Here is a 26,892-nt window from a genome sequence, read left to right on the forward strand (position 1 = left end):
TCTTAGATTAACTAAGCTTATGATAGAGATGTCTATATTAGCTATTAAGAAAATATTAGTGTCAAACATTATATTGTCCACTAACAAAAATATAGGCATAGCGAAATTGTATAAAAGAAATGGAAAAGTATAGGGTACCAACATATTATCCGCCAACTTCTGCCAACTCTTATTTATATTTGTGTTTTATGGAAGTGTGTTCGTAGATGTGTCTAGTAATTAATATATTTTAAATACATATATAAAGAGACACATCCAGAAAATATATCTATAAAGACACTTCTATTAAACACAATTATAGAAAAGATATTTTTATTAGACACATCCACAAACACACTTTTATGAAACACAATTATAAATAAGAATTGGCAGAAATTGACAGATATGTTATTGGTAACGTAGCAGAACCGAAAAGAAATTGATGGAAAATCAAATCCACGAGCATTCTTATCTAGAAAGTTTTCTAAACATACTACACATGGTTTGATTTGCCTTTTATGTATTTATTTATTTATTTTTGAACCCTTTGGGCATATATAAATGGAGATCATTTTGCAAGCGAGATCGATTGATCTAATAAAAGTTGAAAGCATCAACCAACATCTTTTGCATAAGGTAACTAACTGGTAGTGTTTTGTTTAAAAAGAAAAATGCAAAGAATCAAACATAAAGAGGGTGTCTTAAATAGTTATTAGATAAATTAAAGATCACACCTTACTTATCAAGTGAAAGAGGACTTATTCTTAAGTGTGCTTAAAGTTACCTATTCCACAATCCACAAAAATCATTAAAAAGAAAAAAAAGTCATTATTATTCTTATGAGTTATGCTACGTATACGTGTACATCAAAATCAATCACCAAAGTCAGTTATCGGTATAAAATATATACTGAAATATAAATACACATTAAAAATAAATTAAATTATACATGTATTTATATATAAATATATTAGTGACTGATTTTAATGACTGATTTCAGTGTATAAATAATATTTTTGTATTCTTATTCAATATATGTGTATTGACTTTAAATTATGAGTTTAATTAAGAAGTCAAATTTTTCAGATAATATTAAATTATTTTTTATTTTAAATTTTAGATTTTAACCTCTAAACTTTGTTTTAAATTTTAAATTATAATGTTAAATTAATTTTATAATAAAAAATTAATATTTATATTTATTCCAATACATATATGTGTTTTGAAGCGAGAGAGACACAAATAATTTAAAAAAGTGTTACCAAAAAATATTTAAATATAAATAAATATAATTGTAGACATAATTTATGATAGAATATAATGATATATGAATCATTTGATCAATATTAGCTAACTGCCTTCTCTAAATGGAATATTGTAGTGGTATTATTAGTAGTAGATATTTCTAATTTTTGAGTAATAATTATTCTCATTATTTATTTTTTGAAAAATACAAGCTTGATTGATATGTCAATATCCAACGTATACAAATAGAGTGTGAATAATGTAGGGACGTGGCAATGGATGACATTGAGAGGTATGCAAAAGCAATAATTTAATTTTTCTTTTCTTGTGATAAGAGTTTCTATATTATATATGTATGTATGTATATGTATATGTATATATATAATTAATTAATTATAATGTATGATCGCAATCAGAGAAGTCATAATCAAACAACACGAGAAGTAAGTGGGAAGAAAGAAACAGTACTTGTTGGCGGCTTTTAGGTTCCAACAAGGCCCTTCCCCTTATCCCTTGTTCCTTTCACTCTTCCAATTAATTAATCTTCCTTCCATCATATCCAAATATCCAATAATTAAACCCCTTAATAATTTAATTTGTGAATGAGAGGTTATTCATATATTCATTCATGCATGTATAATATATAGATTAGGGATGGAAAATGCGTCGAAATTTACTAGTTTGATCTGTATAACCTGTTAAAAAAGATGGGTTAGGTTAAAAATTTAAAATTATTAAATTTAAAAAATTCACCTAATTCATATCGCTTAATTTGTGAGTTTTTGCGGACTTCGACATAATGGAACAGACTTTTCCGGTCAGCCAGACTATTTTTTTTGTTAGGGTCGATTTTTTTATAAATTTCTATGACATTATTGATTTACAAGAGGATGAAGATGATAATTGAAGATATTTTAAGTTATATTTTGGATTATGTTTTATGTTTGATTGATTATAAACTCGAAAATGTTTAATTATATGTTTTGGACGATGTTTTTTTTGGTTTGACAATGTTGGTTTTATTATTTTGTTTTAAAAAATTTAATTTATGATTATATTTATGACATATTTATAATTATAAAGACTTTAATGTTTGTGAATTTAGAAATTATAATTTTTTTATATTTTTAAAAATTATAAATTTATTAAAATAGTTGTGAAATTATATATATTGTATAATATTTAATGGTTTATAAAAAAATAGAGATTTGGCGGGCTTAACCCATCATGAGATGGGACGAAGAAAGAATTTAAGACCGCCTTACTATACGAGACATGATAGACTAACCCACCAGATGGCGGGCTTTTAACAGGACGGGGCAAGACGAAACGGAGCAGACTTTTCCATTTGTCACCCCTAATATAAATGCAGTGTAAGTAGATAATCTTTAAATATTATTCTTTATTCAACTTTTAGAGAAAAAAAAACAAAAAATAAGTAATTTTTTAATTTTTTAAACAACTAATACATGAAAGTAGATATTTAAATTAATTAAATAATAATAAATTCTTAAAAAAATTGACCAAAAGTGACTTTTAAAAGACACTTAACATTTTTCATATAGATAATGTATTAGAGATGCAAACTCACTATACCGTTAAGATATTAATATTTTTTATAGTATATTTTAATTTGATAAGTCAATAACTAATTTATTATAAATTTAAATTTTATTTAAAAATCTGTTATTGACAATAAAATACTATATATATAATACAGAATTTAAACTTTTGGCACTAATTTAAATAAACGAGTGAACTGATTACTTAATAATTCAAATTAGTTAAATTTTAATATTTTATTAATACATATTCACATATACATATGCATGCATGTGTGTGCATGATACAATGTCTTGTGCTGAGTACTGTATATAAATTTGTTAGAAGAATGCCAAATTAATGCTCTCTAGAGTTGGTTCTGTGTATGCCTAATTATTTAAGTAATTAATACACGTCATAAACGGAATGATTTGATTGAGAAGAAAGTCTTTGTCAGTTTTCAGACTAGCAATCATATATTAATCAAAATTTGTCTAACCTTACATTTATTTTTTTAATATTTAATAACAAAATAAAATTAATAAAAAATAGTCAAAATTTATCTAATTTATTAATAGTGATTAATTATAATTAATATATATTTAATAAATAATTAATAAATTAAATAAAATAAGTATTAGTTTTTTTATAATATTACCATAAATTTTCCATATATATAGAATCCTTTGTAATGATGGCAAACTAAGATCAATTGATCCTATTATCCTAAACTGATTACGAGTGAAATTAGACGGATAAGAACGTGCCACTTATTTTCAGCAATTGAATTAACTCTCATCCACTTTATGCACTAACAAGTGGTAGTAATTGTTTGAATTATTTAAATATCATATATAAATCAGATTCTTACGAGTAATAATGTGTATGTATACAATAGAATTTGTGACTAATCCTTACCCGCTAAGAAATAGTCTAAGACAAAACTAAAAATTAGTCGTTAATTTTCAACCGAAAGATACTCAAGATTAACACCTAGCTAATTATCTAAAAAAATGTAGTTACAGAAACTAATAGGCAAAGTAATTTACCAAGGCATTTTTATTTTTATTTATTTTTAAAACCAAAAGAAACATTTTTATTGCAGGTATATTATGCATATAATTGTATGTAATATAAAAGAAAAAATTCAAAATCAATTCGCTACTCAAAAACAAAGTACATTATTGAATTCTTGAGGTTTTGTCCTCAAATACATATAATCAGTTAATCACCAATAGCTGTTGTAGCTTTTGATTCTTTTATCCACTTGCAATAATATATATCTCAAATTAATTAAACCAATAAAAGTAAAACTACATAAGCTATACTCCATGATGAAAATCCTTCTTATAATATTTGTAGCTTTTGGAAGCCCACCATTATCTTGCACCACCTTCTTGTAGGTCCTTTTACTTTATGCATTGTCATATTCTTTTGAGCAAAGTAGCATAGCAAACCATTCCAAAACCAAAGTTGTTAATGTGCTCATAATAATCCAAAGAAATAGTTTAATTGATTGCACTCTTTATTTGTTCTCTCCTTCTCAAACTCTATTGGCTTAAGGTGGAATAAGAATGTGAGGATTTATATTTGAAAAATATAAAGAATTAATTTTTAGTTTATTAATGTTAGTCAATTTCTGAGTTTAGAATTATAATTTTAAATTTAAAATAAATAAAATAATTTTTTAAAAAATAGTTGATATTAGCTTAAATAAATTATTTCTTTAACATATTTTTTAGTTGCTCACAATATCTCTCAACCCAACAGATTAGGGATTAATCTGTCGCAAATCGGAGCTTCATTTAAGGGTCTGTCACTTGCTAATGAGTTAATGCATGTATAAGGCAAAATTCAAACCCCCAACACTTATTTAAGCGAACGAGTGAGTTGATTACTCGTCTAACTAAGTAGGTTATTTCTTTAACATTATTCTTTGTATTTTGCTCAAGAAAAATGTTATTCCAACTATAGGGCTATGTGGGCCATGTCCAGCAACTATAGATGCCTGGCCCATTTTGGTACAATATATATTTCATATGCAAGTTGCTTGCTAAGGGAGAAAGTTTAAAAAAACAAAAGAAATTAATATACTTGCCTTAGTGCCTTAAACTTTTCAATTTCATATAGGTCAATAATGGCAGGCATTACCCCATGGGATACAAATTAAAATATGCATTCATGAACCTTAACTTTATTTGTACTTGAGAAAAACGTAATGTGCTTTGTGGCGGCTACCAATTAAGTACTATATATGTGGTGAATTATTAGTTAGTTAAGTAATTAATTCTCACGTTACAATTATTGTTATTATACAAACACAAACACTAGAATTGGATCATTATATATAATGGCCCTTCTTTCTTTGATCTAACCACTACCTCTATATATTCTTCTCTCACTCACTACTAAAAATGGCACGAGATATTCTTCAATACACAAAAAAGAAAGTAGCAATATAAAATTTATATAATTTTATTAAATTTTTAGTACATTCGGAAGAGTCATAAAGGTTACAAAAAATTTTTTTAAAGAAATTATAATTTATTGGATTTGGCTGTTGCAACTTGATAAAATATTAATATGCCTATCTGTCAGTTTGTCATAAAAAAATTTTTGGTGACTATTTGTCATAAATAATATACAACATTAAAAAAGAAAAGAAAAGAAAATTTATTAATGATTTTCTTTCAGTTATTATTAATATTTTGGGTCATTTTTTTGTTTGAGCATCGTGTGTTTTATGCAACTTTTTTGTAAGAGCTCCCAACTTAGTAAAGGATCTTGCGCACTATGCAAATAACCTTATCATAATATCATTGAGGAAATATTGCCTTCTCTTAACGGTTATTAGCTCCCAACTCACCTGTAAACATCTATCTTTTAATTGGTTTTTAAAAAAAAATATTTTTTTTTCTTTTTAAGGGTTAATTTGAAGTTTTGAGCGTTATTAAATCGATAAAAAATATATTTTTAATAAAAAAGATATTTTTTATTTTTTAGTGTGTTTGACAAATTTTTAATAATAAAAATAAAAGTACTAAAAAAATAAAAAAAATTTAGAAGCTACAATTTATATTTTTTTCTTTAAAAAAATATTTTTTACATAATAAATGAATAAAAAAATATTTTTATTTTATTTTACTCCAATATAATTTATAAATAAAATTTTTTTTACATGAGATATTCAAATATAAAATTATTTTTATTTTTATAAAAAATCTTTTAAAAATGTATCATTTAAATTTTTTTTTTTTGAGAATGACATCCAAACAAGTCCTAAAAAGAATTTTTTTTTACATACAAAATTATTTTATATTTAGATAGGCTTTTTAAAAAGAATTTTTAAGTATTATAAACGTCTTTTGCTTCTGTTTTTTCTTTAAGTAAGGTATTGTTAGATTTTAGAAAAAATAAATAATTTATTTTTTTAATAAAAATACTTTTTTTTAAAGACGTATCCAAATAAGTTTTAAATTGAATAAAAGTACTTTATTTTTTAAGAAAAACACTTTTTTCACTCAAAAAAACTAATCTAAACTAGCACTTACTTTACTTGCAGGTATCAGATTTTCTTACAAATATCTTCCACCACCATATGACATTGTTTTGAAGTTTTTTTTAGGGACTTGGATATGGGTGGGTAAAAACCCAACCCACGCCCAAAGAACCAATAAGAGAAGAGGGACCTAATTCAATTGAATGGGTTTTCCACCCTTCAACTAATAAACTAAATTCTTCTTCCATTAACGCCATATGTAACACACGATAGAGAAAGCACATATGCTCTACCCTTCTTCTCAAATGAGCACTCTTCTATGTCGCATCTCGTCACCTTCCTATATTGGTATTCTCTCTCTCAATTGATGAAGCTTTTCTATTCTGAACGATCAATATCCCTACTTCTCTCGGAATTTCCATCGCTTTTAGGCAACGCGCTGTTGAGTCTCTTTTTCTCTTAGGTTACTGCCTTTTCTTTTTCGCACCTCCGGTTCATGGATGCTGCAATTTCGTGCAACTTCCGCAGTTTGTAAGATGCTTTGACTCACTTTACGTAATTTGTATTTCTGTCGGAGTCAGAGATTTCTCCTCAATGACAATTCTTCTAACTGCATCTCGAGGACACACAGACCCCACATGGGATTGAGGTTGCTCGAGCTTGTCAAATTTGCTATCGTGTGAGCCAGTTGATTGCCTTCTCTTGGTACCCAGATAAATCCGTAATTAATGTTCTCTTGTTGAAGCTCCCATATATCTTTAAGTACTGGCAAAAAATTTTCAATTTATGTTTTTGACTTTATTGCTTGAATAACTAATTGGTTGTCTGACTCAATCAAAACTTTCTCCAATTGCACATTTTTTATTAAAACCATTGCATTTCTTATTGCCAGAGCTTCTGCCGCCAAACTTGATGCTACTTTTAGTTTATTTGTGGTTCCTATGAGTACCTTATCATGATGATCTCTGATCATTGCTGCGGTAGCTCCACTTCTTTAATTTTCAGAAAAAGCTGCATCAATATTTACCTTTAAGCAACCATACGGAGGAGGTCTCTAAGTAATGTTGCAAAGTCTGCTTCTTCTAGCTGTTTGATTACTGTGATAATTTTTTTCTGTATTTTCATAGAACTCTTTCTCTAAGATCTTAGCTCAAGCTATTGTAATTTTTGGATTTGGTTTAATGTTCTGGTGGATCTTTTTAGATTCCTAATTTTTCAAATCTCCCAAATTAAGAAAGCTACCTTACTAATGATCCTGTTCTGGTGCTCTGCTTCTGTATATTTAATTCTCTTTATAATGTTTAGTAGTCCATTTTTAAAAGTTGTAACTGTCTATTTAGTTGGACAGTATTGAATTTGTGAACCAAACCATGCTACTCTTATCTATTGACATAAAAGTAATGCATGTTCTGTAATCAGTATCTCTTGTACATAAATTAGACAGTAAAAATTGTTAGTAACTCATTTTTTCTCAAATTATCATAAACTGAAATAATATTGTGTGATGCTTTTCAAAGGAATATTTTAATTTTCTGTGGAACTCGAAATCTCCAAAAAAATTTTATAGCTCCTTTCCGTTCTCGCTTATTGATGGTTGATCTGAATCTTATTGTTGACTATCCATTTTAGCCACATGATATCCGGACTTCACTTAGTACTTGCCATCTCTACAATATGGCCAAATTAAGGTGTCTTCTCTTTTTAATATGCTTATAGGAGTTTTTACTATTCTCTCAAAGTTCTCTTGATCAAACATGGCTCTTATTTTTCGAAAATTCCAGCCTTTCTCTCTTTTAACAACTGTTTAACTTTATTAATCTCTAGATTTTGCTGTCCGTGTAGGCTGATATTATCTATAGCTCAATTATTCTCTCAAATTCTTACTTTTTTTTTTTTCTATTTTCAATGCTCCACTTTCCTTTCTTTAGAATTAAATTTCTTTCTTGTAATAGATTCTTCTATGTGCAAGATGCTCCTTTTTTATCTTTGGTCTCTCAAAATTCACAATTCAAAAAAGTATAAAGCCTTTAGGATTCTAACCCAAATAGTCTTAGGATTCTCCAATAATCTCCATGCTTGTTTAGATAGGTGTGCTATATTTTGAATATGAAAATCTTTGAACCTAATACCTCCATTTTTTTTACTTCCACTGATGTTTTTCTAACTCTTCCAATGAATTCTTTTTTGTTTCCCACTCGAAGCTTGCCAAAATCTTGCCACTTTACCACTTAGCCTATGACAAAAATCTTTTAAAAACTTCTCTATGTTCATAGCATACATTGGTATGGCTTAAACTACTACTTTGATGATTACCTCTTTCCCTGTTTGATTGAGCAACTTCTCCTTTCATCTCTCAAGTTTTTCCATAATTCTCTCTTTCATCCATGTAATAGCTATATTTTTTATCTCCTCCAATGTGCAGGGCGGCCAAGATATTTTTTCGGGTTGCTCCATAATGCCATATTTAAAATTTCTTCAATATTAACTCTTTTTTTAATAGGGATCTGATTATCGAAGTTCTGTCTGACTTTTTTAAATTGATCATTTGTCCTGAGATCTCTATATATATGCTTAAAATAGATATAATCTGATACACCTCTTTTTCATTTGCTTCTGAAAAGATAATACAGTCATCAGTAAAAAAAATGTGAGATATGACCGAGGCTGTTGGGGCAATTCTTAACCTAGAGATTCTCTTTTTTCTTGACGTCTTTTTCATTAATATAGTAAAGACCTTAGCTGCTATGATAAATAAGTATGGGGAGAGAAAATTTTTCTACCTAAGACTTCTTTGTAGCTTGATTTTTCTGAATAAATTGTCATTTATCTTAATTCTATAATTTGCACTCTTAACACATTCCATGATCAACTTAACCCAGCTTTCTTAAAAATCAAATGCTTTAAGAGTAGCTTCCAAAAAATTTTACTCTAATATATCGTAGGCTTTATTCATGTCAATCTTTATTGTTAAGTTCTAAGAACCCCCTTCCTTTCTTGTTTAGCTCATGAAAGACTTCTTATACAATCACAATATTATTCTAAATTTGTCTACCTCTAACAAAAGCACTCTGAATCAAAGATATCATTTTGTCAATCAATTTTCTTAATTTAAGTACCACAATCCTAAGAATGATCTTGTACAAAAAATTACATAAATTTATAGGTCTAAGATGGTTAAGACTCTCAGGTTGCTTCACTTTCGGGATGAGAACCAGAGCTGTCTCACTAATCTTCTCTTAGTCGTGAATAACTTTTTATAATGATTAAGAGTGAAATTCATCCTCTCTTTTTCACCACTAATTCATTCATCCCTTGATTCTCTTAGATTTTCAATACAATTTCTATCTCTCCTTTGGATAGTAGAAGCATGAAAAAAGGTGGAATTCATATCTATAAACCTCAATCACTTCACTCTAGCTCTTTATCCCCAAAATATCTCCTCTTGTTTCCAAAGTTGAGTTAGTCTCTCTTTAGTTAAGAGTATTTTCTTTTGTTGCTCTTCTGTAAATACTAAATCCTGTAATTTAATCTTCAGCTTTTTAATTTTTTTGTCTGCTCCAGAGGGTTCGACGTCCCCGTCATTGCTTCACGGGATCCCAGCTATTCAGATGACCTGCCTGTTATTATGACTCTTATTTATCCTCAGTGTTGTATCTTGTGATGCTTTACTTATTTATGTTATGTATGTTTATCCCCTACTGTAATTTGTGTTATTTCGGTTACATAACATATAACTGTATTTTGTATCACTTCTGTTGAAACTCGCTATGTGTTATTTGTTTCACGTATATTAAATTATGGTTTCTTGAGTAGATTATATCAAGATACGTTTCAACATAACATAAGCTTATACATGAGAAACGAAACACATCGAGCTAATAAGAACGCACGTTAAATACATCACAATACGCTACTGAAACATTGATAATCAACAACTTCAGGTACCAAACTAAAACAAAGGAATCTGAATATTAAAATACAAATAAGATAATAATACACCTAACATGACATCTACTCATCTCCCCTAGTGCGCCTTGCTCCTCTGCCTTGTGGACAACTTCGACGTGTGTGTCCTAGTTGCCTACAAAGACTGCATCTTTTCGGCTTGTTCGGGTCAGCCTCGTCCATGGTAGTCCGTATCCGAGTGGACCTAGGACATCCCTCACTCGCATGCCTCTTGGTGGAGTCCGGTATCACTGTCGAACCATCGTACGGTAGCCAAAAGCTCTCATGAATGTGTGGTGTGAACCCCATCCGGTACACACTGAACACCGAGCTAAGATGATACACCTGGTGGACATACGACTGCCAAGTAAGCCGTGAATAGGCACAGCATGACTAAGCGTGAGGACACGAGTAATGAAATGCCGAAAAATATCCGCAGTCACATGTCTGACTCCCTAGTGACACTCTGTAGCTACCAAGTGAGAACGAACCAGTAGGAGTGGTCTCCGAAACGGTAAACTCCGAGTTATCTTTGTCCTATAAAGTCACTGTGAAGTACCTCGCCGTCTTCAGATTGGCCTCTATACACTTCACTAGATGTTGACTGAATTGCTGTCCGGTTCTTAGCTGAGCCTCTGCCTCTCTCCCCTTACGAACGAATAGCTCTGCTAACCTCCCATAAGTCGCCTTCACGAGCGAGCACACCGGAAGATTCCTGACCCCCTTCAGGATTGAATTAACACACTCGGATATATTTGTCATCGTGTGCCCAAATCTCCTACCCTCATCCCGATGTTGAGTCCACAATGAATACTCAATCCTGTTCGCCCACTCACACATGGCAGGGTCTTCAGACCGCAGTATATCAAACCAGTAATCGAATTCCACCTCAGTCTTCGCATAAATTGCATTCACAAGAAGCCTCCTTGCATCCTTTCCCTTGAATGTGAGGGCAAAATTTGCTGCCACATGTCGAATACAAAATATATGGTATGCAGCAGGAGGTAGCCATCCTCCGTTAAGAGCCTCAAGTGCAGCCTTGATCTCGTTGTGCCTATTTGATATAACCAGGAGATCCGATTGCAAGGTCACGTGCTGCCGAAGATGGGAAAGAAAGAACGCCCAAGACTCCGCATTCTCACCCTCCACGAGTGCAAATGCAACAGGCAGGATGTTGGAATTCCCGTCCTGTGCAATCACGACGAGCAACGTTCCCCCATACTTACCATACAAGTTGGTGCCGTCAATACTCACCAACGGCTTGCAATGACGGAATGCCTTAATACATGGTGGAAACGTCCAGAAAAGCCGGTGAAAATAGGCTTGCGAGTCATCGACCTAGCCCCCAACTCGAACAGGACTCGTCCTAAGGACTGCAACACTACCAGGCATCGTCAACTGAACTCCTAACACCCACCGCGGCATCTCGTTGTATGACTCATCCCAATCACCATAGATGTGGGTGACGACGGCCTTCTGCTTCGCCAACCAAACCCTCCTATAAGTCGGCCTGAACCTAAAGTGTGCCGCCGTCGCATTCAGAAGCACCTTGATGCTGATAGATGCATCAGCTCTAACCATTGGCATGATGAATGCCGAGATCATATGATTATCCAGACTCCTGTGGTCGCTAGAGATGGACGTCGCAAGACACGTATGAGGTCCGTTGTACCGTTTTACCTCCCAAATACCCTTGCGCTGCCAGAGACTTAGCCTAATCAACCATGTGCACCCATTTCCAAACTCATAACACTTTCCTACATACTAGCGATAGTCAAACTCCACCACTTTGTACTGTATCCCGCGTCGGATGCTATACGTCTTCACACTTAACACGGCCTCATCTTTATCCTGAAACTACTAACCAACCTGAAACTTTGTGAGACCACCAGACCCCTGGACATCTCTAGCACCAAATCCAGTAGGCTCCCTAGGAATCTCCTCCTGTCTCATGGCATCCAAGTCCAAGATGAAAAGTGCGGAGGGTACTGCTGTGTCCCAGAGCTAGAACCACCTCCAGCCCCCGGTTGGATTACTCGCTGCAATCTCATCGCCACTGTCATCACCAATGATATCTGACTCCACATCATCATCGTCAACATCATCCAGCAATGCATTGCCCAGACCAGCCGGTGCCGCACACTGTAAAGAAGTCGGCACCCTATCCACGATACCAACCTCTCCGCCTCCACTACAGTTGAGATCAACGGCGAACGATGGCGAGGCGACAGGTTCGTCTGGAGGTTCATTCACTGGGACGGATGAAGATGCACTAACAGGTTTGGAGCTAGAACCGGCTACCGTGCCTAAAGTGTGGGTATTCCGGTTCGAACTCCCCGAGCTAGATACCACATCAACCAACTTCGCCAAAAACTCAGGTGTCCTAACCTCGGAAAGCTGCCGACGATAATGAAACTGGACCTGCAAGTCCTCATCACTCCCTATCGTGAAATAATCATACTTCACGATTTCTTGTAGCACTGAGATTGGAATGCGATAGAATAACTTCTGAACCCGTTTTACGCCTTGCACTCCAAGTTTCTGTAGTATAGAATTCACAAAGTCATCATAACTCGTCATAGGCCTCATAAAAATGTTGAGAGGATCCTTATCAGTGAACTTCACACCAGATCGTATTTTCCTCTAACTCGATCCTCTATGATGAACCAACACTACAAAACTCTCCTCACTAGCCATTTTCTGACTCTAATAAGATCAATTCACGTTCACACCATATTTATACGCGTCTGGTCCTGTATAATTTGAAACAGTATATTTCGAATTATACCTTAAGTAATTCGAATCACCCTGATTCGAATTAGTATGTGTGTGTAATTCGAATCAGGTTGATTCAAATTAGTGGGTGTGTGCGTGTGTGTGTAATTCGAATCAGACTGATTCGAATTACATTGAGGAAGGAGTTCGAATTACCCTAATTCAAACTACATAGAAATACCACTCTAGTTGATTCATGAACCGATTTTGCATTTGGTTAATTGGTGTAATTTTATTTACTCATTGACTTATCAGGGTAAATTACCCTGTGTGTCTGTATGTGAAATAACGGTCATATAACCGTATAGCTAATAATTTATTATATTAAATAATTATATCTCTATTTAATTAATAATTTATATTAATTATTTAATAATTAATTATATTAAATTATAATTAATATACATAATTATATTAAATTATATTAAATAATATTTATATTGTTATATTAAATTATAATTAATTAAATTTATTCGCATAAAAAATAAATTTAATTTTTTTGCATATTACAAAATATTTTTTCGGTGAGTTGTTTATTTTTATTTATAAAATTTAAAATGCTAACTACATTATAAAACTAGTCGTTAAAAAATTATTGGTTAAAAATTAGTCGTTATTATGTTAATAAATTAATATTTTATTACTCTATATATATATATATATATATATATATATATATATATATATATATATAGTACTTGCATACATTTTTATTCTCACACTTTCTTCTATTCTTCTTCATTTTCTTTCCAGTTTACGAAATTAAAGTTCTTCTGAGATTATTTTTTATTCGAAAAAATGGATCCAAACCAACTTAACTCTTTTTTCAATTACTTACAAAATTTTTCTCAAACTCCAAATACCCAACAATCTCAAACTTCAAACTCTCAAATTCCAAATCAAAATTTCACACTACTAAATACATTTCAAAATCCAAATCCACAAAATATTCCTAATTTCAATTTTCAAGCTCCTTATAATAATCAATTTCCTATATTCCAACCACATAATCAAAATCCACAAACACCACATTTTTCATTTCATCCATATTTAACTCCTTTATAAAAAAATGTTGCTCCAACATCCTTGCCATTTCTAACTCAATTCAGTGTATCGAGACATGACTTATCTGGTATTGGTGGTTCTTCTAACCCATCCCTTCAGACTCTGATACAATCTAGTCTAAATTCACAAATGGTATTTATCGTGAATGAGTCACATTTGTCAAATCAATCTCAAAGCCACAAGAGGAGGAACGTAAGCTATTTACACAATACCAAGAAGGGCAAAGAAAATATGTGGAGCGAGCATTCGAAGTGTTGCAAGCACGCTTTGCAATTATACATGGTCCAGCGCGCTTTTGGAAAATGAAAAAGCTTGTAAACATAATGAGAGCTTGTATTATATTGCATAATATGATTGTTGAGGATGAAAGAGACATTTATGCAGGACATTTTGCTCAAGACTTAGAGTATGACGATATCAAAAACGACTTATCACAACCTCAACTGGAAAAGGAAGATTTTGTACTATACCATCAATTTTTCTAAAGAAATGCCCAACTTTAAAATAGACAGTAACATAGACAGCTGAAAAAGGACTTAGTTAAATACATATAACAATTTCACAATGTTTTTCGTCAATTATAAAACTTAACTATGTTTTTCTTTATATTGAGTAATTTTATAAATTAATGTAATCTCGAATTATATATTGTATATTATTGTTATATATGAATTATTTTTAATATTAATATTATTAAAAAATAGTATCTGCATTAATTTTAATTATTTTAATTAATTAATTAAGTAGAACCACAATAGGTATTAAAATTGGTTTCTCCTAATAAAGAAGAGAGAAATACTTTAAGTTTCTATTTACTATTTATGACGTAAAAGTTGATGTGGAGTTACTTTTTATGATATGTGAGCCATAAATAAGAATTGGGATGAATTTTCTCCTAAATATGGTCTAATGGTGTTGCCTTATTAACCCCATCCCTGCTGAATACCTAGGCATTTCTGGGTGCCAACATGCCATAGACATAGGTCTTTTACATTCTTTCTTCCCATGTTCGATTATACCACAGTTGAAGCAATAAGTGTCTTGGATTCTCTCATATTTGAAGTTGATCCAGAATCCAGTTGGAATAGGTCTAGTTATGTCAATGCACCTTAACTAATAAGAAGGGACGTTCCAGCACAAAGTTTCTCCTTGGGTTCTTTGTCTCAGCCACAATGCCCATCATGTTGCCTATATTAGTTGCAGTGTTGATATTCAAATAGTTCTGTGGGAGGCCATGTATCTGAACCCAGAGTTTCATCACCTCCACCACAGACTCTCTCTTCGTCCATTTGTCCTTGAAACTGATCAAGACCTTATTCCTGACTACCTCAGATATTGCCACCCCAAATCCCCAAAATAGCATTTTTGCTTGCTCTAGTATCTTGCCAACTATATTGCTTACAGGTTTTGATTAATGGTGATAGTCCTTCCTTCAATGCCATGATTGCCCTCTCTGTGCTTGAAAGGTTGTTTCTCTGATCCTGGTGTAAGCTCACGTAACTGAAGACTGCAGAATATGTCTTGAATGTTATGCGAGTGTGGTTGTTTAGGTTTTTTGGGTTATAGCTCTTGTTTTGAGATGGAAACCAACCTATTGTTTGAATACACTCTCCTACAAGAGAGAGGGGCACGGATTTGGTACGCCGCACATGTTTGCACACCAAAATGCCAAAATGTTGTTTGGCACACCGAAACGTCAGAAAGCATCAAAATAAAAATATTTATTTTTTTAGGGTCTTTTCTATTATTATATATAAAATAAAAGGGTCATTTTTTATTTTAATTTTTTAAATAAATATATTTAATTTAATTATTAAAATTAATTAAACACTCAGTATTTAGTTAATTATTACCGTCCCTAACCTCTTCTTCCAGATTTTCTCCCTCCCCTTCCTCTGCCATAGCACACCACCCCCTTCCATTGTCTCTAGCACCGATAACAACCGAAATCTCCCCAACACCTCTCCTACTCGCTTTTCCGTCGCGCTAGCAACTCCTTTTTTTCCTCACTCAACTATGGTGGCTTCGGCAGCATCTTAACACCGAAAATTTCAACGACTCCATTCCTTCAGAAGTGTCCACGTCCTCATGCTCAACAGTGAGATCCACTTCCATAGCATAGAAATTGGTGAGGCTATTGACCAAAGACATCTGCCCGGTGTACACGCGACAACATATCCCTCCTAATCTCATCCCTACCATACCGTAATCTTTCTCGTCGGCGCATTTGCGCCATAGTTGCTGTTAAGGCGTTGCTGCACACCTGAAGTATTGTCGTCTACCGACGCGGTTGCGGGCATTGGGGATGCCGTCATCGGAGGTGAAGGACCGTGTTAGTGAGGAGGGTCGTGCGCGTTGGCAGCAAGGATATTGGCCAAGAAGCTATCCTGCCTACACATTGTGCTAACATCGGAGGTGAAATCCCATCCTCTTCCACTTTGGCTTGATACCTCCACTCCGCAACGATGTGTAAAATAACACAGCAAAAAAAATATCTTATTCAATAAAAATTTCATTAATTTTGAATTAATTTAAATATCTAATTTTTAATTTTTTGATATAATACTACAAAACATTTTAAATTTAACAATAACCATCTTAAAAATAATATTTATAAAGTTACCCACTGACATAAAAAAATATATAAAATATTAACTAACCAATCATGTGAAACTAAGTTTAGAAAGATCTTTAACCAAATCACTTTTTGGCACTTTAGTGCGCAAACACCTTTGGCATACCAAATCCGTCCCCAAGAGGGAGGTTACTCTCCGACGTGAGAGATAGCTTAGTTTAGCTACAAACACTTCCACCGTTTGGAAGCTATTTTTCATCTGTCCAAGGTAAACACCATGGAACACCCTGTGATCATTTTTATTGGTTATGGCAGAGTATTTCGTAAAAGGTTTATTGAAGCCCAATATTATGTTTTTGTTTAGATAAGCATTTTACTTTTAAATGGGCTATAAGCCTATAAGACCTTCATGGTACTCCCCGTTGTTGTGACATGAATTGATCTAAATGTTGCCCAAAGAAAACCCGGAAACTCGAAATGATTTCATCTTATTCACCACGAAAAATTTATTTCATTTATGTGACTACAATATACGTCAGGTATTATATTCACAGCATTTTACTATCTAACCGAATGAGTCAAATGGTATCTTCAATAAAAACAGACAAGCATCTTCAAATAACATTTTTGATGCAGTGATTTAAACATACTACAACCCCAGAATACCCTATCCTACTCTTAGAATGAAACAGTTAGAAGGGCAAATAAATATCCAAGCAACAGATGTCTCATTTATGCTAAACATTTCAAATTCTCCAAAAGTATATAATATGAAAACTCAATATAAACATAAGAAGTCAATAAAAAACAAAAGTGGACATTCACATTCTATATATAACTTAAACTACCCTATTTAGATGTTCTCATTTGAATGGCCTAATTAATTAAGAACAGGGGAAAAAGAAGGAACAAAAGTGTTGCTGCTAGGAACTAGGAAAAGGTCTAGTAACATAAATTCTTATTGTAAGAAAATTGAATCTTCGCTGCAATACTGTATGCTCAACAATATATATATAGGGATAAAAATGTGGTATATTCAGAGAAGCTCCCATTCAGGTTCAGAGACATCAGGAAGCTGTGAATTTTTGTGATCCTTAACTGAGCTTGGACATGAATTCTTCACAACATCCTCCTCTTCATCATTGTTTCCATGCCATATCACAAGCTCCTTATACTCTTGCTTCCTTGCAGACTTCTTGGATAACGAGAAGGGTTGCCGCCTCTTTTTCTTCAGACATTAAAAAAACAAGGATACTCCTGTTAGAGATGAACATCCACCAACAAAATAAAAAGAAAGGTTTGAGGTGTGTGAGCATGCGTCTGCATGCATGTACCTTATTATTCTCTAGATTACCACCAGTCTTGGGAGCTAATTGAAGTTCATCTCTGGTCACCATAATACAAGTTTCATCAAGATTCTGCTCATCATCTTGTTGCACGGTATCAATCATCGTTGCATCTGAACTCCATGCTCCTGGAATTTCTTAAATAATGTTAAAGGAATCAGTTACCAACATACCAAATTTTGTTATCATGGTTTCAAGAAAGAGACCAAAGAAAAAGGTTTGTGTGATAAACTGCGTTAAGTATTTTCAAACAACAGGTAATAATAAACAAACCAAGGAAGTATTTCGTAATGATTTGAATTAGAAAAACCTAAACTCATACTACTGAACGAAACAAATTCATACCTGGATGAGATACAACAACAGTGTCATGAGAATACTCATCTGACTCTATTGCTCTGATCATAGAGAACCCTGCCAGGTAAGTAAAATATAGCCATCATCAGAAGTTTTCTGTTACCGATAAAAAGGATACAAATATATTCAACAAACACTTAGGTCCTGTTTGGTAACTATTTCAAGCAGTCTCAAATACTTACCATCTGAGTCTCCGAATAGGACACTGGAGGAAGAACAACCCATGTTCATCTCTTTCTTTTCAGCTGGCTTAACTGATGCCGGAGCATTGTAGATCTGTTCAGTACTTGAACTTTCAATTTCAGCGCAGCACAGTGCATCAGAAGCAGGACTTTTTACTTCAGAAGAAGGCGGATTTGAAAAATTAACTTCATGATTTTGTTTTTCATCTGAGAGCTCACATGCTTGAGATGTGCTGCATCTGCCTCTATCTGATGCTAAGGAAGTGATTTCACTGGCTGCATTGGTTGAAGGCATCTTACTTTGTTGATTTTCGTCACCACCAAGGTTTGATTTTATATATGAATTACCAACTTGAACAAAATCACCAGCATCCGACTCAAACAAAGGATTGGCATCACAAGATTCATCACGTATTGCAGCAATGTCAACATCAAAATTGACCCTTGAATCCTCTGCTGTCTCCTTGGCATCTGCCTTTACGGTTATTTTCTCGGAACCTTGAGATGTCATCTCCAAGGAACTGTCATCAGTATGATGATCTATCGGCAATTCAGACACAGCCTTTTCATCCAAATCACACAAAGATAGAGGAAGTAAATCTTTCATGACACCAGCATAAATTTTTTTAACATTTTCCCCAACAGTCTGCATCTGATCCTCCATGTATTTAACAGTATCCTGTCATCAACAAACAAAAGGGGGGGGGGGGGGGGGGGGAAGATTTATAGTGAAAATCAATTCATACCACATAACTATCATTATCAAGAATTGTTCAACCAGAATAATCTTACTGAATAGATATCATAAATAAGAAGTAATTCAGAAAAGGTTTTATCATAGATTGCCATAAAAGGATAGATTCATGATCCAACTCTCAATGCATGTGATAATGATACTTAATAAAAGGATTGTGACAAACGCATACCTGAAGCATCATCTCTTCCATCTCGAGGCACATATTCTCAAACTTTTGGTACACGTTTCCAACCCATGCTATGCCTTTTACATCCATAGCCATCACAGTATGTAACTATGTTTCTACTTGATTAGCTGCAAGAGAATTTATGAGGCTGTAGTTTTCATAGGCCTAATGTACAATAATTCATGAATGCTATTATTAACAAGAAATTAAATGGATTGGAGATGAAGTTATAGGCTAAAAAACCTTAATAAGCAACAATCAGCATTGAACAAGTTGTTACCTAATAATGCCAAACTCAACCCCACTTCTCAGAGTCCCATTCCCATTCCCCCCAACTACAACAAACAGAACCATAATTTCATCTTCTAAACCACAAAACATCCTTCAGGACACTGTTTACTTACTTCTCATAATGCTCAAATTTTAACCATATTATCCTAAAAGGAAAAGAGTAATTTTTTTAAAAACCCTCAACATGCAACCTCCAGGTTAACCTTGATCAGAGCACAACTTGACCTAAAACTCAAATTAAATTAAAGCAATAGAGGAAACAAAACAATCCAATATGTAAACAATTAAAAGAAAAAAACAACCTTGCAATCATAAAGCACAACGCAATCGGAATACTACTCCAATAAAATTAAAGAGAAAGAGGGAAAAGAATTTACTTGATTGTTCGAGTTCCAAGACAGAAAGCGGAGAAGAGAATTTAAGAGGAAGAGAAGAAGAGAGAGTGAGGTCAGCACAACACAAGAAAACAAAGAAAGTGAGAACCCTTATGTGAGTGTTTGTGTGGGACCCTCAATTCAATTAAATTCAATTCAATTGAACCCTCATGCCATTATTTTTTGACCTGCAATCACTGCATTCTTTTTGTACTGTTCTTTTGTTTTCATTCACTCTCTTTCTGTTACTACTTTCTTTTTTGTTTCTTTCTCTATCTTATTTCGCAAGAGATAGCGTATATATGGATGATTTTAATGATATCTTTTTTTTAGAAAGAATGTTTACATTTTTTGCTTCTAATAATTCATATATATAACTATTGTAGTTTGGATTAAATCAATTTCAAAAATAAAATTAATATGATTTGTTACGATTTAGATGATATCGAATTGATTTTTGTTTTTTAAGATAATCTAAATTTATTCAAAAAATTATGATTTATATTGTATCTATTTAAATTTATTTTTTAATTCAATCCGGTTGAAACTATTGTAATTTAGAATTTAGATTGAACTAATTTCTCATTCAAATTTTAAATTTTATAATTTATAATATAAAATTTTAAATTATTATATGTATTTAATTGGAATAAACAATTCAAGTCGAATTATATTTAAGGAATTCCATCAAGATTGGGTAGTTTGGATAAAACTTTAACATACGACCACCACAAAGCATATTGTTGTCCATTAGTCACTACAATTATGCTTTCACTATCCGCATTTTAGCACCATAGTTTTGTTATAGTGCTAGTTTTTGGTTTTTTTAGTAAAAAAATATTTTATTTTAATAAAATATTTTTATTTAATTTAAAATTTATTTGGATACGTCTTTTAAAAAATAATTTTATTAGAAAAATAAATTATTTGTTTTTTTTTAAACTAGCAATACTGTACTTTTAAAAAAATAAAAATAAAAGATATTTTTAATATTTAATTTTTTTAAAAAGTCTATTCAAATGTAAAATAATTTTTGTCTGTTAAAAAAGTGTTTATTTAGACGCCATTAAATCGAAAAAAATATTTTTTTTCAATGAAAAAATATTTTTTATTTTTAGCATGTAATTTTTAATAGTAAGAATACTAGAAAAATAAAAAAAAAATATTTTTTTGAGAAGTTACAATTTATCTTTTTTTAAAAGATATTTTTTACATAATAAATAAACAAAAAATTATTTTTATCTTATTTTATCCAAACATAATTGATAAATAAAAAGATTTTTTCACTTAAAATACTTTTCTAAAAGATTTTTTAAGCCCAAAGATCTTTTTTAAAAAGATAAAAAAACATAAATACTTTTTTTCAAAACCCAATCCAAACTGACTCGGTGTGTGTGTATTTTTTTTATTTTTCAAAGTGAAAAAACTCAATATAGTTCTCTAAAATATAGTGCAGCTCACAATAAACCTCCAAACTTTTAGCAAAGGAGGAGGCTGCCTATATATTTGAATAGACAAAAAAATTTGTTTCCCAATAAAAAAGGTGCCAACAATCAATAATTAATTAATTATGGCTAATAAAGATTAAAAAAAATTATAATTGTTGAAAACTTGAAATTCACATTTTCTCTTTATAATTGTTGGTTGTTACTAACTCTCTTGAAGTTTCAAATTAACATCACTTTTTTAAATAGATGCTAATAAAGTATGTTGACACTGTCAATGAAAATTTGTACAACCACCGAAACTAATTTAGTCACCAAAATCTATGAAGACTAAAATGTGAAAACCACAAAATCTTTGAAGGGTCAAAATAGAAGTTTACTGTTTTTCCCCTCAAGGCTTAGTTCTTCTTGTATAATTCATATTATTGATCTTCAATTTGTCCAAGGGAACAAATCAGTAAAGCCATTTACACTCAATCTGATTCATTGATCATAACAGCATTGATGCTATAATAAGAAGCTTAGGATGTACCAAATGCAAATATAGGCATACCAACTTTGATAAAAACATAAACTAAAGTATGCAACTGAAATAAAGTGACCAAGAAGAAGGAAAATTCTCATAATAGCAGCTCAGTGCACAAACTAAACAACCACCAATTACACATCACGAGTTGACTCACAAAGATAGTTATTGTTGGCTATGAAGAGAGTTTAATCTATCCAAGTTTGGAAGGGCATAATTGAGTCTCCAAGCTGAATCAGCATTCCATGTGTGTCCGAGATGAACATCGAGTGCACGATTTCGTATCGTTTCCTAGTCATCATCACAAACTCAAACTGTGCATTAGGTAAGTTAACCAGCTGCTTGAAAATCGCCAAAATCATCATCCGGTATATCCTGTGTGCTTTGGTCTTCAGCGGAATTCTGATGTGTGTCTTCTGTTTTAAAGGCCTCAACTTCAGAAGTTTTCTCAAGGTTGAGTTTTGGAGGTAAGTTTGTCGGTGACTTTTGTATGGTTGCCGCAGGCGAAAGTGGACCCGGAGGAGGCGGTGGTGGTAACTTAATGCTAAGAGTAGATTCTGGTTTTCCACCCTTTTCTTCTGAGAAGTTGCTCTGACTCTGCTCGAAAAACTTGGACTTCACACTGCGCCCACTTTTCTGCACATAATAGATGAGAAAATATAGAATCTTAATATTGAGAAAAAGAAAAAAAATAATAATAATCATGAAAAACGGGAACATGTGGACTTCCATACACTATTCTTTAATTGGAGTACAATAGTCTCGCCTTCTTTCAAACTATAATCAACTGAGGAACTTTGCTGATAATGCTGTTCCATCTCTTCTGCAGTTTGCTTTTTGTTCAGATATCTTCAATACAATAGGAAAATACTTTCTATTTTTCCAACTGTCGATGAAACAGAATGAAGACTTAAATCCTCTATGTTAACATGAATTAAAAATGTTTGTGGAGATTAAGTTATGCAAATAGTGATATAGAAGATAAAAATGTTAACTCCAACTTAATCAATATGAAGGATACTTCATATGATCATGCAAGGCAGCTTGGAAATCATAAGCTTCTGTTCTTTCTCGGAATCCTATGCCAATAAAAGCATGCCGGAGTCGTCCATCTGCAAGATTTTCAAGTTGGTAAAATCCAGAATTCACAAGTTACAAGAAATAGAGAGCAGAAAATGTCCAACTAAAAAGAAAAAAAATGTTACTCAAAAATGTATTTGGTCATACTAAAGAGAAGCAATGCATTAGCAGAAGTGGGGACTGAATTTGATTAAAATTAGATATCATATTGTTAAACATATAAAGCAGAACAATTGAAGATGATAAAAGTCATTTTATAAGAACTAACTATCACTAGGGAGCTTTAGTTCGGAATTCTGAGGAATTAAACTTTAGAAATGCACTCAAATTAAATTTGATGGGGGCAAAAAATATTTTGCTTCAGGTAAAGGTACTTAATTTGTTCATCAACCATGAAATTTAGTGACAACTTTCTGCATTTAACTACAGATGCAAAATACACATAAATAAATTACAGTTTAACTATGATTGAATGACCTACTCAAAACACAATATTCTTGAGAATTATTGGTTGAAAAGGAAAACACAGACATACTGACACAATAAAATGATAATAATAAGAGTGTTTAGCCATGTAGGATATGGTCATCTTATTTTGCAATGCTACAGGGTAAAAAGACAAGACAGAATGGATAGAAATTCTTCTTTTCAGTGACATAGTAATTGATAAAGGCTAGTGCTTCACTGCTTCCCGAAACCTTCATTTTCTAGTGGAAGCAGATCAAACAATTTAACAAACAAGACAAATTCTTGACAATGACAGCATAAATTTTATGCACAAAACTCAAAAGGTTGATAGAATACAATTGACAGCAAGATAAACTTTCGTCTGATTCTGTTCTGAGAGGAAAACAAACTCAATTTAAGAAACAGGTGATGACTAACATACTGATGAACCTAATTTTCGGAACTAAACCAAACAACTTCTCAATTTATTTTATCCTATTTCCTTCCTTCACAAGTCTCTGGCTAACCCTCACCTCATACCAGTGATACAAGATGAAAGGAAGAAAAGAAGTAAAAAAGCACAATGCAGATACACCGGCTCACCTATATTCTCTTCTATGCGAAGAACAAAATATCTGCAGAATATAAGTAAAAATATTAAGCATCTGGATATACAAAACTGTATAATAACAAATTAACAAGCAAAAGCTATCAACAGTCTAAAAAATTACCTGCTGCTGTCAATAACTGGTTCCACAGGATGCGGCTCTTCTTTTCTTAAAAATGCTCGAGCATATAATTCACCTAGTTAAATATATTTCATTGTAGTAATAAAAAAATACAAAAGTAATTTAATTGTATGATGAAATTAAAGCATATTTAATATGATCTTACCTGTTTTCTTATCTTCAAGTCTAATGATGCATTCTTCTCCTTTGCTTACAACCTTCAATATCCCTTCCCAAGCCCATTTATTGACATCCCATTCATCAGCCCTGAAATGAACTTCCCAATCTAAATTTTCAAACTTGGAAGCAGCAAAATAAAAAACATCACAAATCCACGACCACCAAGTGGAAATGTTGAAGATCAATCACTTCCCATAAAACAAAGTTCACAAAAGGGGTTGAAAGATACAAACAAAATTACAAGGCAAATACTCTAATTAATCAAAGACCTTAAAAAGGTTGGCATCCTAACAATGCTAGAATAAATGTACATTTGATAATTTTAACATCATGAAAAATATAGTAAACTAGTCAGATCAGTAGCCATAATTTGAAATTGATCAAAAACCTGTAAGAAGATGCTGTCTTTCTTGGAGGTATCTGCACAAATAGTACAAAGAAAGCATTAGCTTCATGCCACAAAGTTTTCAAATTCCAAACCATTATCTGATAATTAACACAGCAAATTCAAGTAACAAAAATCTAAAGAAACTCAACCAATGCCACCAAATTTCTCAGGAAGAACACAGGTATCAAACTTGATAACCGGCACCCTCACTCAATGGCAAAATTGAATATCACAGCCAAATCATCAAAACCAAACTTTTCCAAAACTCCACCAAAATAAATTACAAGAATTGATCAAATTTCACTGATTCACTTCAAACGCAGATCAAAGACTCACTATGTAGACGTAGCACTCAGAGACTTGAAACAGAACGAGCTCAACGGGCTCTGTATCTTCGCCTTCCCCACCACTATTCTGAATGTGGGGTTCCTTCCCTTCACTCTCCATGATTCAGAAACGCATAAAAGATCGTAACTTTGATGGCACAGGATTCAGGAGCTGAAGAAACTCGATCTGGGACTGAATGGGAGCACGATTATGCGAAAAGTTTTTATTTTTGTTTTGTTTTTTTCCCTCTGAAATTTGGGTAAGAGAGATAAAGGACTGAGAAGAAGGTTTTTGTTTCTGGTTCGTTCTCTTTGGGGGAGACGACGAAGCACCGCAGCAGTTCTGCATCAGAGCGATTATCACCGTCTGATTCGAATACTTTTGTTTATCGGACGGTGGTTAGTATAGTGTTAGGTGGGTCCATTGATTTGGAGTTTTTGGACTGTCATTGCTTTGGTTTCAAGTCAAAAAGAAATTAAAAAAAGAAAGTCAGAAATATAAATGCAATATTAACTTATTGGTATTAAGTAATTAGGTAGTACCATAAATAATAAGGATAATAATAAATTATAATTTATTTTTTTTATTATTTAATTATTAATTTAATTTGTTTAGTCTAATTTTTTTAGTTTAATAATATATTTTATTTTATATTTTTAAATATTAATAATTAATTAATAACAAAAATAATAAATTATGATAACTCTCTAATATTTTTTAATAATTAATATAGATAAAATAAAAGAGGAATATACCATAATAAATTGGAATTTTTACAATCTTATTTCTTATATTATGACAGACATAACAATATTTGAGGTAGTGCAGTACTCATTTTGGATATACAAGTCTAAAATAAAGTTAGAAATTGTATAAAGATGACCTTGGAGGCTTGGAGGATTTGATAAAATGGATTGGAATAAAGTTAGAAATTTATAAGGATGACTTTGGAGGTTTGGAGGATTTGATAAGATGGATTGGAAATTCGTTGGTTTTGGTAGATAATCTGATTGAACTTCAAGAACGATAAAGAGTGATATTTATAAAGACACTCCAACGTTTAAGTAAAAAAGTTAATGAAATAGGGTTTGAGTGTTAGATAGAATTAGATCGTACTTGAAAAAGTAAAGAACTCCCCTTTTATAGTATTGAATTATCTTATCTTGTAGAGAGGGCCCACCTCTTAGCATTTAAAAAGTGGTTAGGCGTAAAAATTTTTCCAAGTGGTTAAGATAACGAGGAGTGTTTACACCGAGTCACATTTAGGCCTGTTAAGATTCTGGATTCTAGGCCCGGAACAGTTGCCCTCGAAATGAGAGAACACGCTTGCTTGGTTTCGTCGCTGGCGTTGGTGAGGTTGAATCCCCACCGACTCAGTGCGTCGTGATTCCGTGAGTAGAGTGTATGGTTGCATCTGTCCATTACGCTTCTCGATGATGAGACTTGTCCGTTTGTGTTTTCCGAGGCATCATAATGACACATAGTGGGAGAGAGAAGGGTTTTTAATATTTTTTCATTTTAGCCCATCGTCCCTCCGTATTCTCTTTGGAACGTTGGGATTTTATTTTTCCTTTTTTAGTTGCCTTCTCCATTTTTTTTCTTTGTTTTCCTTTCATCTGTTACTCTTCTCGAAAGTCCTCATTGTTCCCTAGTACTATACTTCTGGTTGACCA

General features: G+C 32.3%; 3 protein-coding genes across 6 annotated transcripts; all 3 read right to left on the reverse strand.

Moving 5' to 3' along the window:
- Nucleotides 1–10,747: 10,747 nt before the first annotated feature.
- LOC130945883 (uncharacterized) lies at nucleotides 10,748–12,163 on the reverse strand. The gene is made up of 3 exons (XM_057874578.1): nucleotides 12,080–12,163; nucleotides 11,561–11,908; nucleotides 10,748–11,488 (listed from the first exon to the last, which is right to left on the reverse strand). The coding sequence occupies exons 1-3, from the start codon at nucleotides 12,161–12,163 to the stop codon at nucleotides 10,748–10,750; spliced, it is 1,173 nt and encodes a 390-aa protein (XP_057730561.1).
- Nucleotides 12,164–17,356: 5,193 nt separating this feature from the next.
- On the reverse strand, nucleotides 17,357–20,358 carry LOC130943458 (uncharacterized). 4 transcript variants are annotated; one of them, XM_057871339.1, is made up of 6 exons: nucleotides 20,102–20,358; nucleotides 19,437–19,561; nucleotides 18,511–19,189; nucleotides 18,317–18,385; nucleotides 17,960–18,108; nucleotides 17,357–17,853 (listed from the first exon to the last, which is right to left on the reverse strand). In XM_057871339.1, the coding sequence occupies exons 2-6, from the start codon at nucleotides 19,527–19,529 to the stop codon at nucleotides 17,662–17,664; spliced, it is 1,182 nt and encodes a 393-aa protein (XP_057727322.1). In that variant the 5' UTR covers nucleotides 19,530–19,561; nucleotides 20,102–20,358; the 3' UTR covers nucleotides 17,357–17,661. The 4 variants fall into 4 exon arrangements, with proteins under 4 accessions (XP_057727322.1, XP_057727325.1, XP_057727324.1 ...); XM_057871342.1 differs by having other exon boundaries at nucleotides 17,960–18,099; nucleotides 20,102–20,357; XM_057871341.1 differs by having other exon boundaries at nucleotides 20,027–20,102.
- A 1,783-nt stretch (nucleotides 20,359–22,141) lies between these two features.
- On the reverse strand, nucleotides 22,142–25,650 carry LOC130946890 (uncharacterized protein At1g03900). Its single transcript, XM_057875783.1, has 8 exons — nucleotides 25,229–25,650; nucleotides 24,893–24,924; nucleotides 24,491–24,591; nucleotides 24,328–24,400; nucleotides 24,200–24,231; nucleotides 23,091–23,181; nucleotides 22,804–22,918; nucleotides 22,142–22,705 (listed from the first exon to the last, which is right to left on the reverse strand). Exons 1-8 carry the CDS (start codon nucleotides 25,337–25,339, stop codon nucleotides 22,400–22,402), a joined length of 861 nt encoding a protein of 286 aa, XP_057731766.1. The 5' UTR covers nucleotides 25,340–25,650; the 3' UTR covers nucleotides 22,142–22,399.
- Nucleotides 25,651–26,892: the final 1,242 nt, after the last annotated feature.

This window comes from Arachis stenosperma, chromosome 8 (genome assembly GCF_014773155.1).
Source record: "Arachis stenosperma cultivar V10309 chromosome 8, arast.V10309.gnm1.PFL2, whole genome shotgun sequence".
In the NCBI taxonomy this organism is placed as follows: Eukaryota; Viridiplantae; Streptophyta; class Magnoliopsida; order Fabales; family Fabaceae; genus Arachis; species Arachis stenosperma.

Bases quoted from the DNA above. Each gene is read 5' to 3' on its own strand.
- LOC130943458 (XM_057871339.1), bottom strand. From the start codon at position 19,529: ATGGCTATGGATGTAAAAGGCATAGCATGGGTTGGAAACGTGTACCAA. The intron at 18,386-18,510 runs GTAAGTATTTGA...CTTACCTGGCAG, and splicing joins CCTATTCGGAGACTCAGATG to GGTTCTCTATGATCAGAGCA. The intron at 17,854-17,959 runs GTACATGCATGC...TAATGTCTGAAG, and splicing joins GTAATCTAGAGAATAATAAG to AAAAAGAGGCGGCAACCCTT.
- LOC130945883 (XM_057874578.1), bottom strand. From the start codon at position 12,163: ATGAGACAGGAGGAGATTCCTAGGGAGCCTACTGGATTTGGTGCTAGA. The intron at 11,909-12,079 runs GTTGGTTAGTAG...AGTCTCTGGCAG, and splicing joins GTGGTCTCACAAAGTTTCAG to CGCAAGGGTATTTGGGAGGT. The intron at 11,489-11,560 runs GTTGGGGGCTAG...CCATGTATTAAG, and splicing joins TTAGGACGAGTCCTGTTCGA to GCATTCCGTCATTGCAAGCC.
- LOC130946890 (XM_057875783.1), bottom strand. From the start codon at position 25,339: ATGGAGAGTGAAGGGAAGGAACCCCACATTCAGAATAGTGGTGGGGAA. The intron at 24,401-24,490 runs GTAAGATCATAT...ATATTTAACTAG, and splicing joins ACTTGAAGATAAGAAAACAG to GTGAATTATATGCTCGAGCA. The intron at 22,706-22,803 runs GTATGGAAGTCC...TATTATGTGCAG, and splicing joins TACTCCAATTAAAGAATAGT to AAAAGTGGGCGCAGTGTGAA.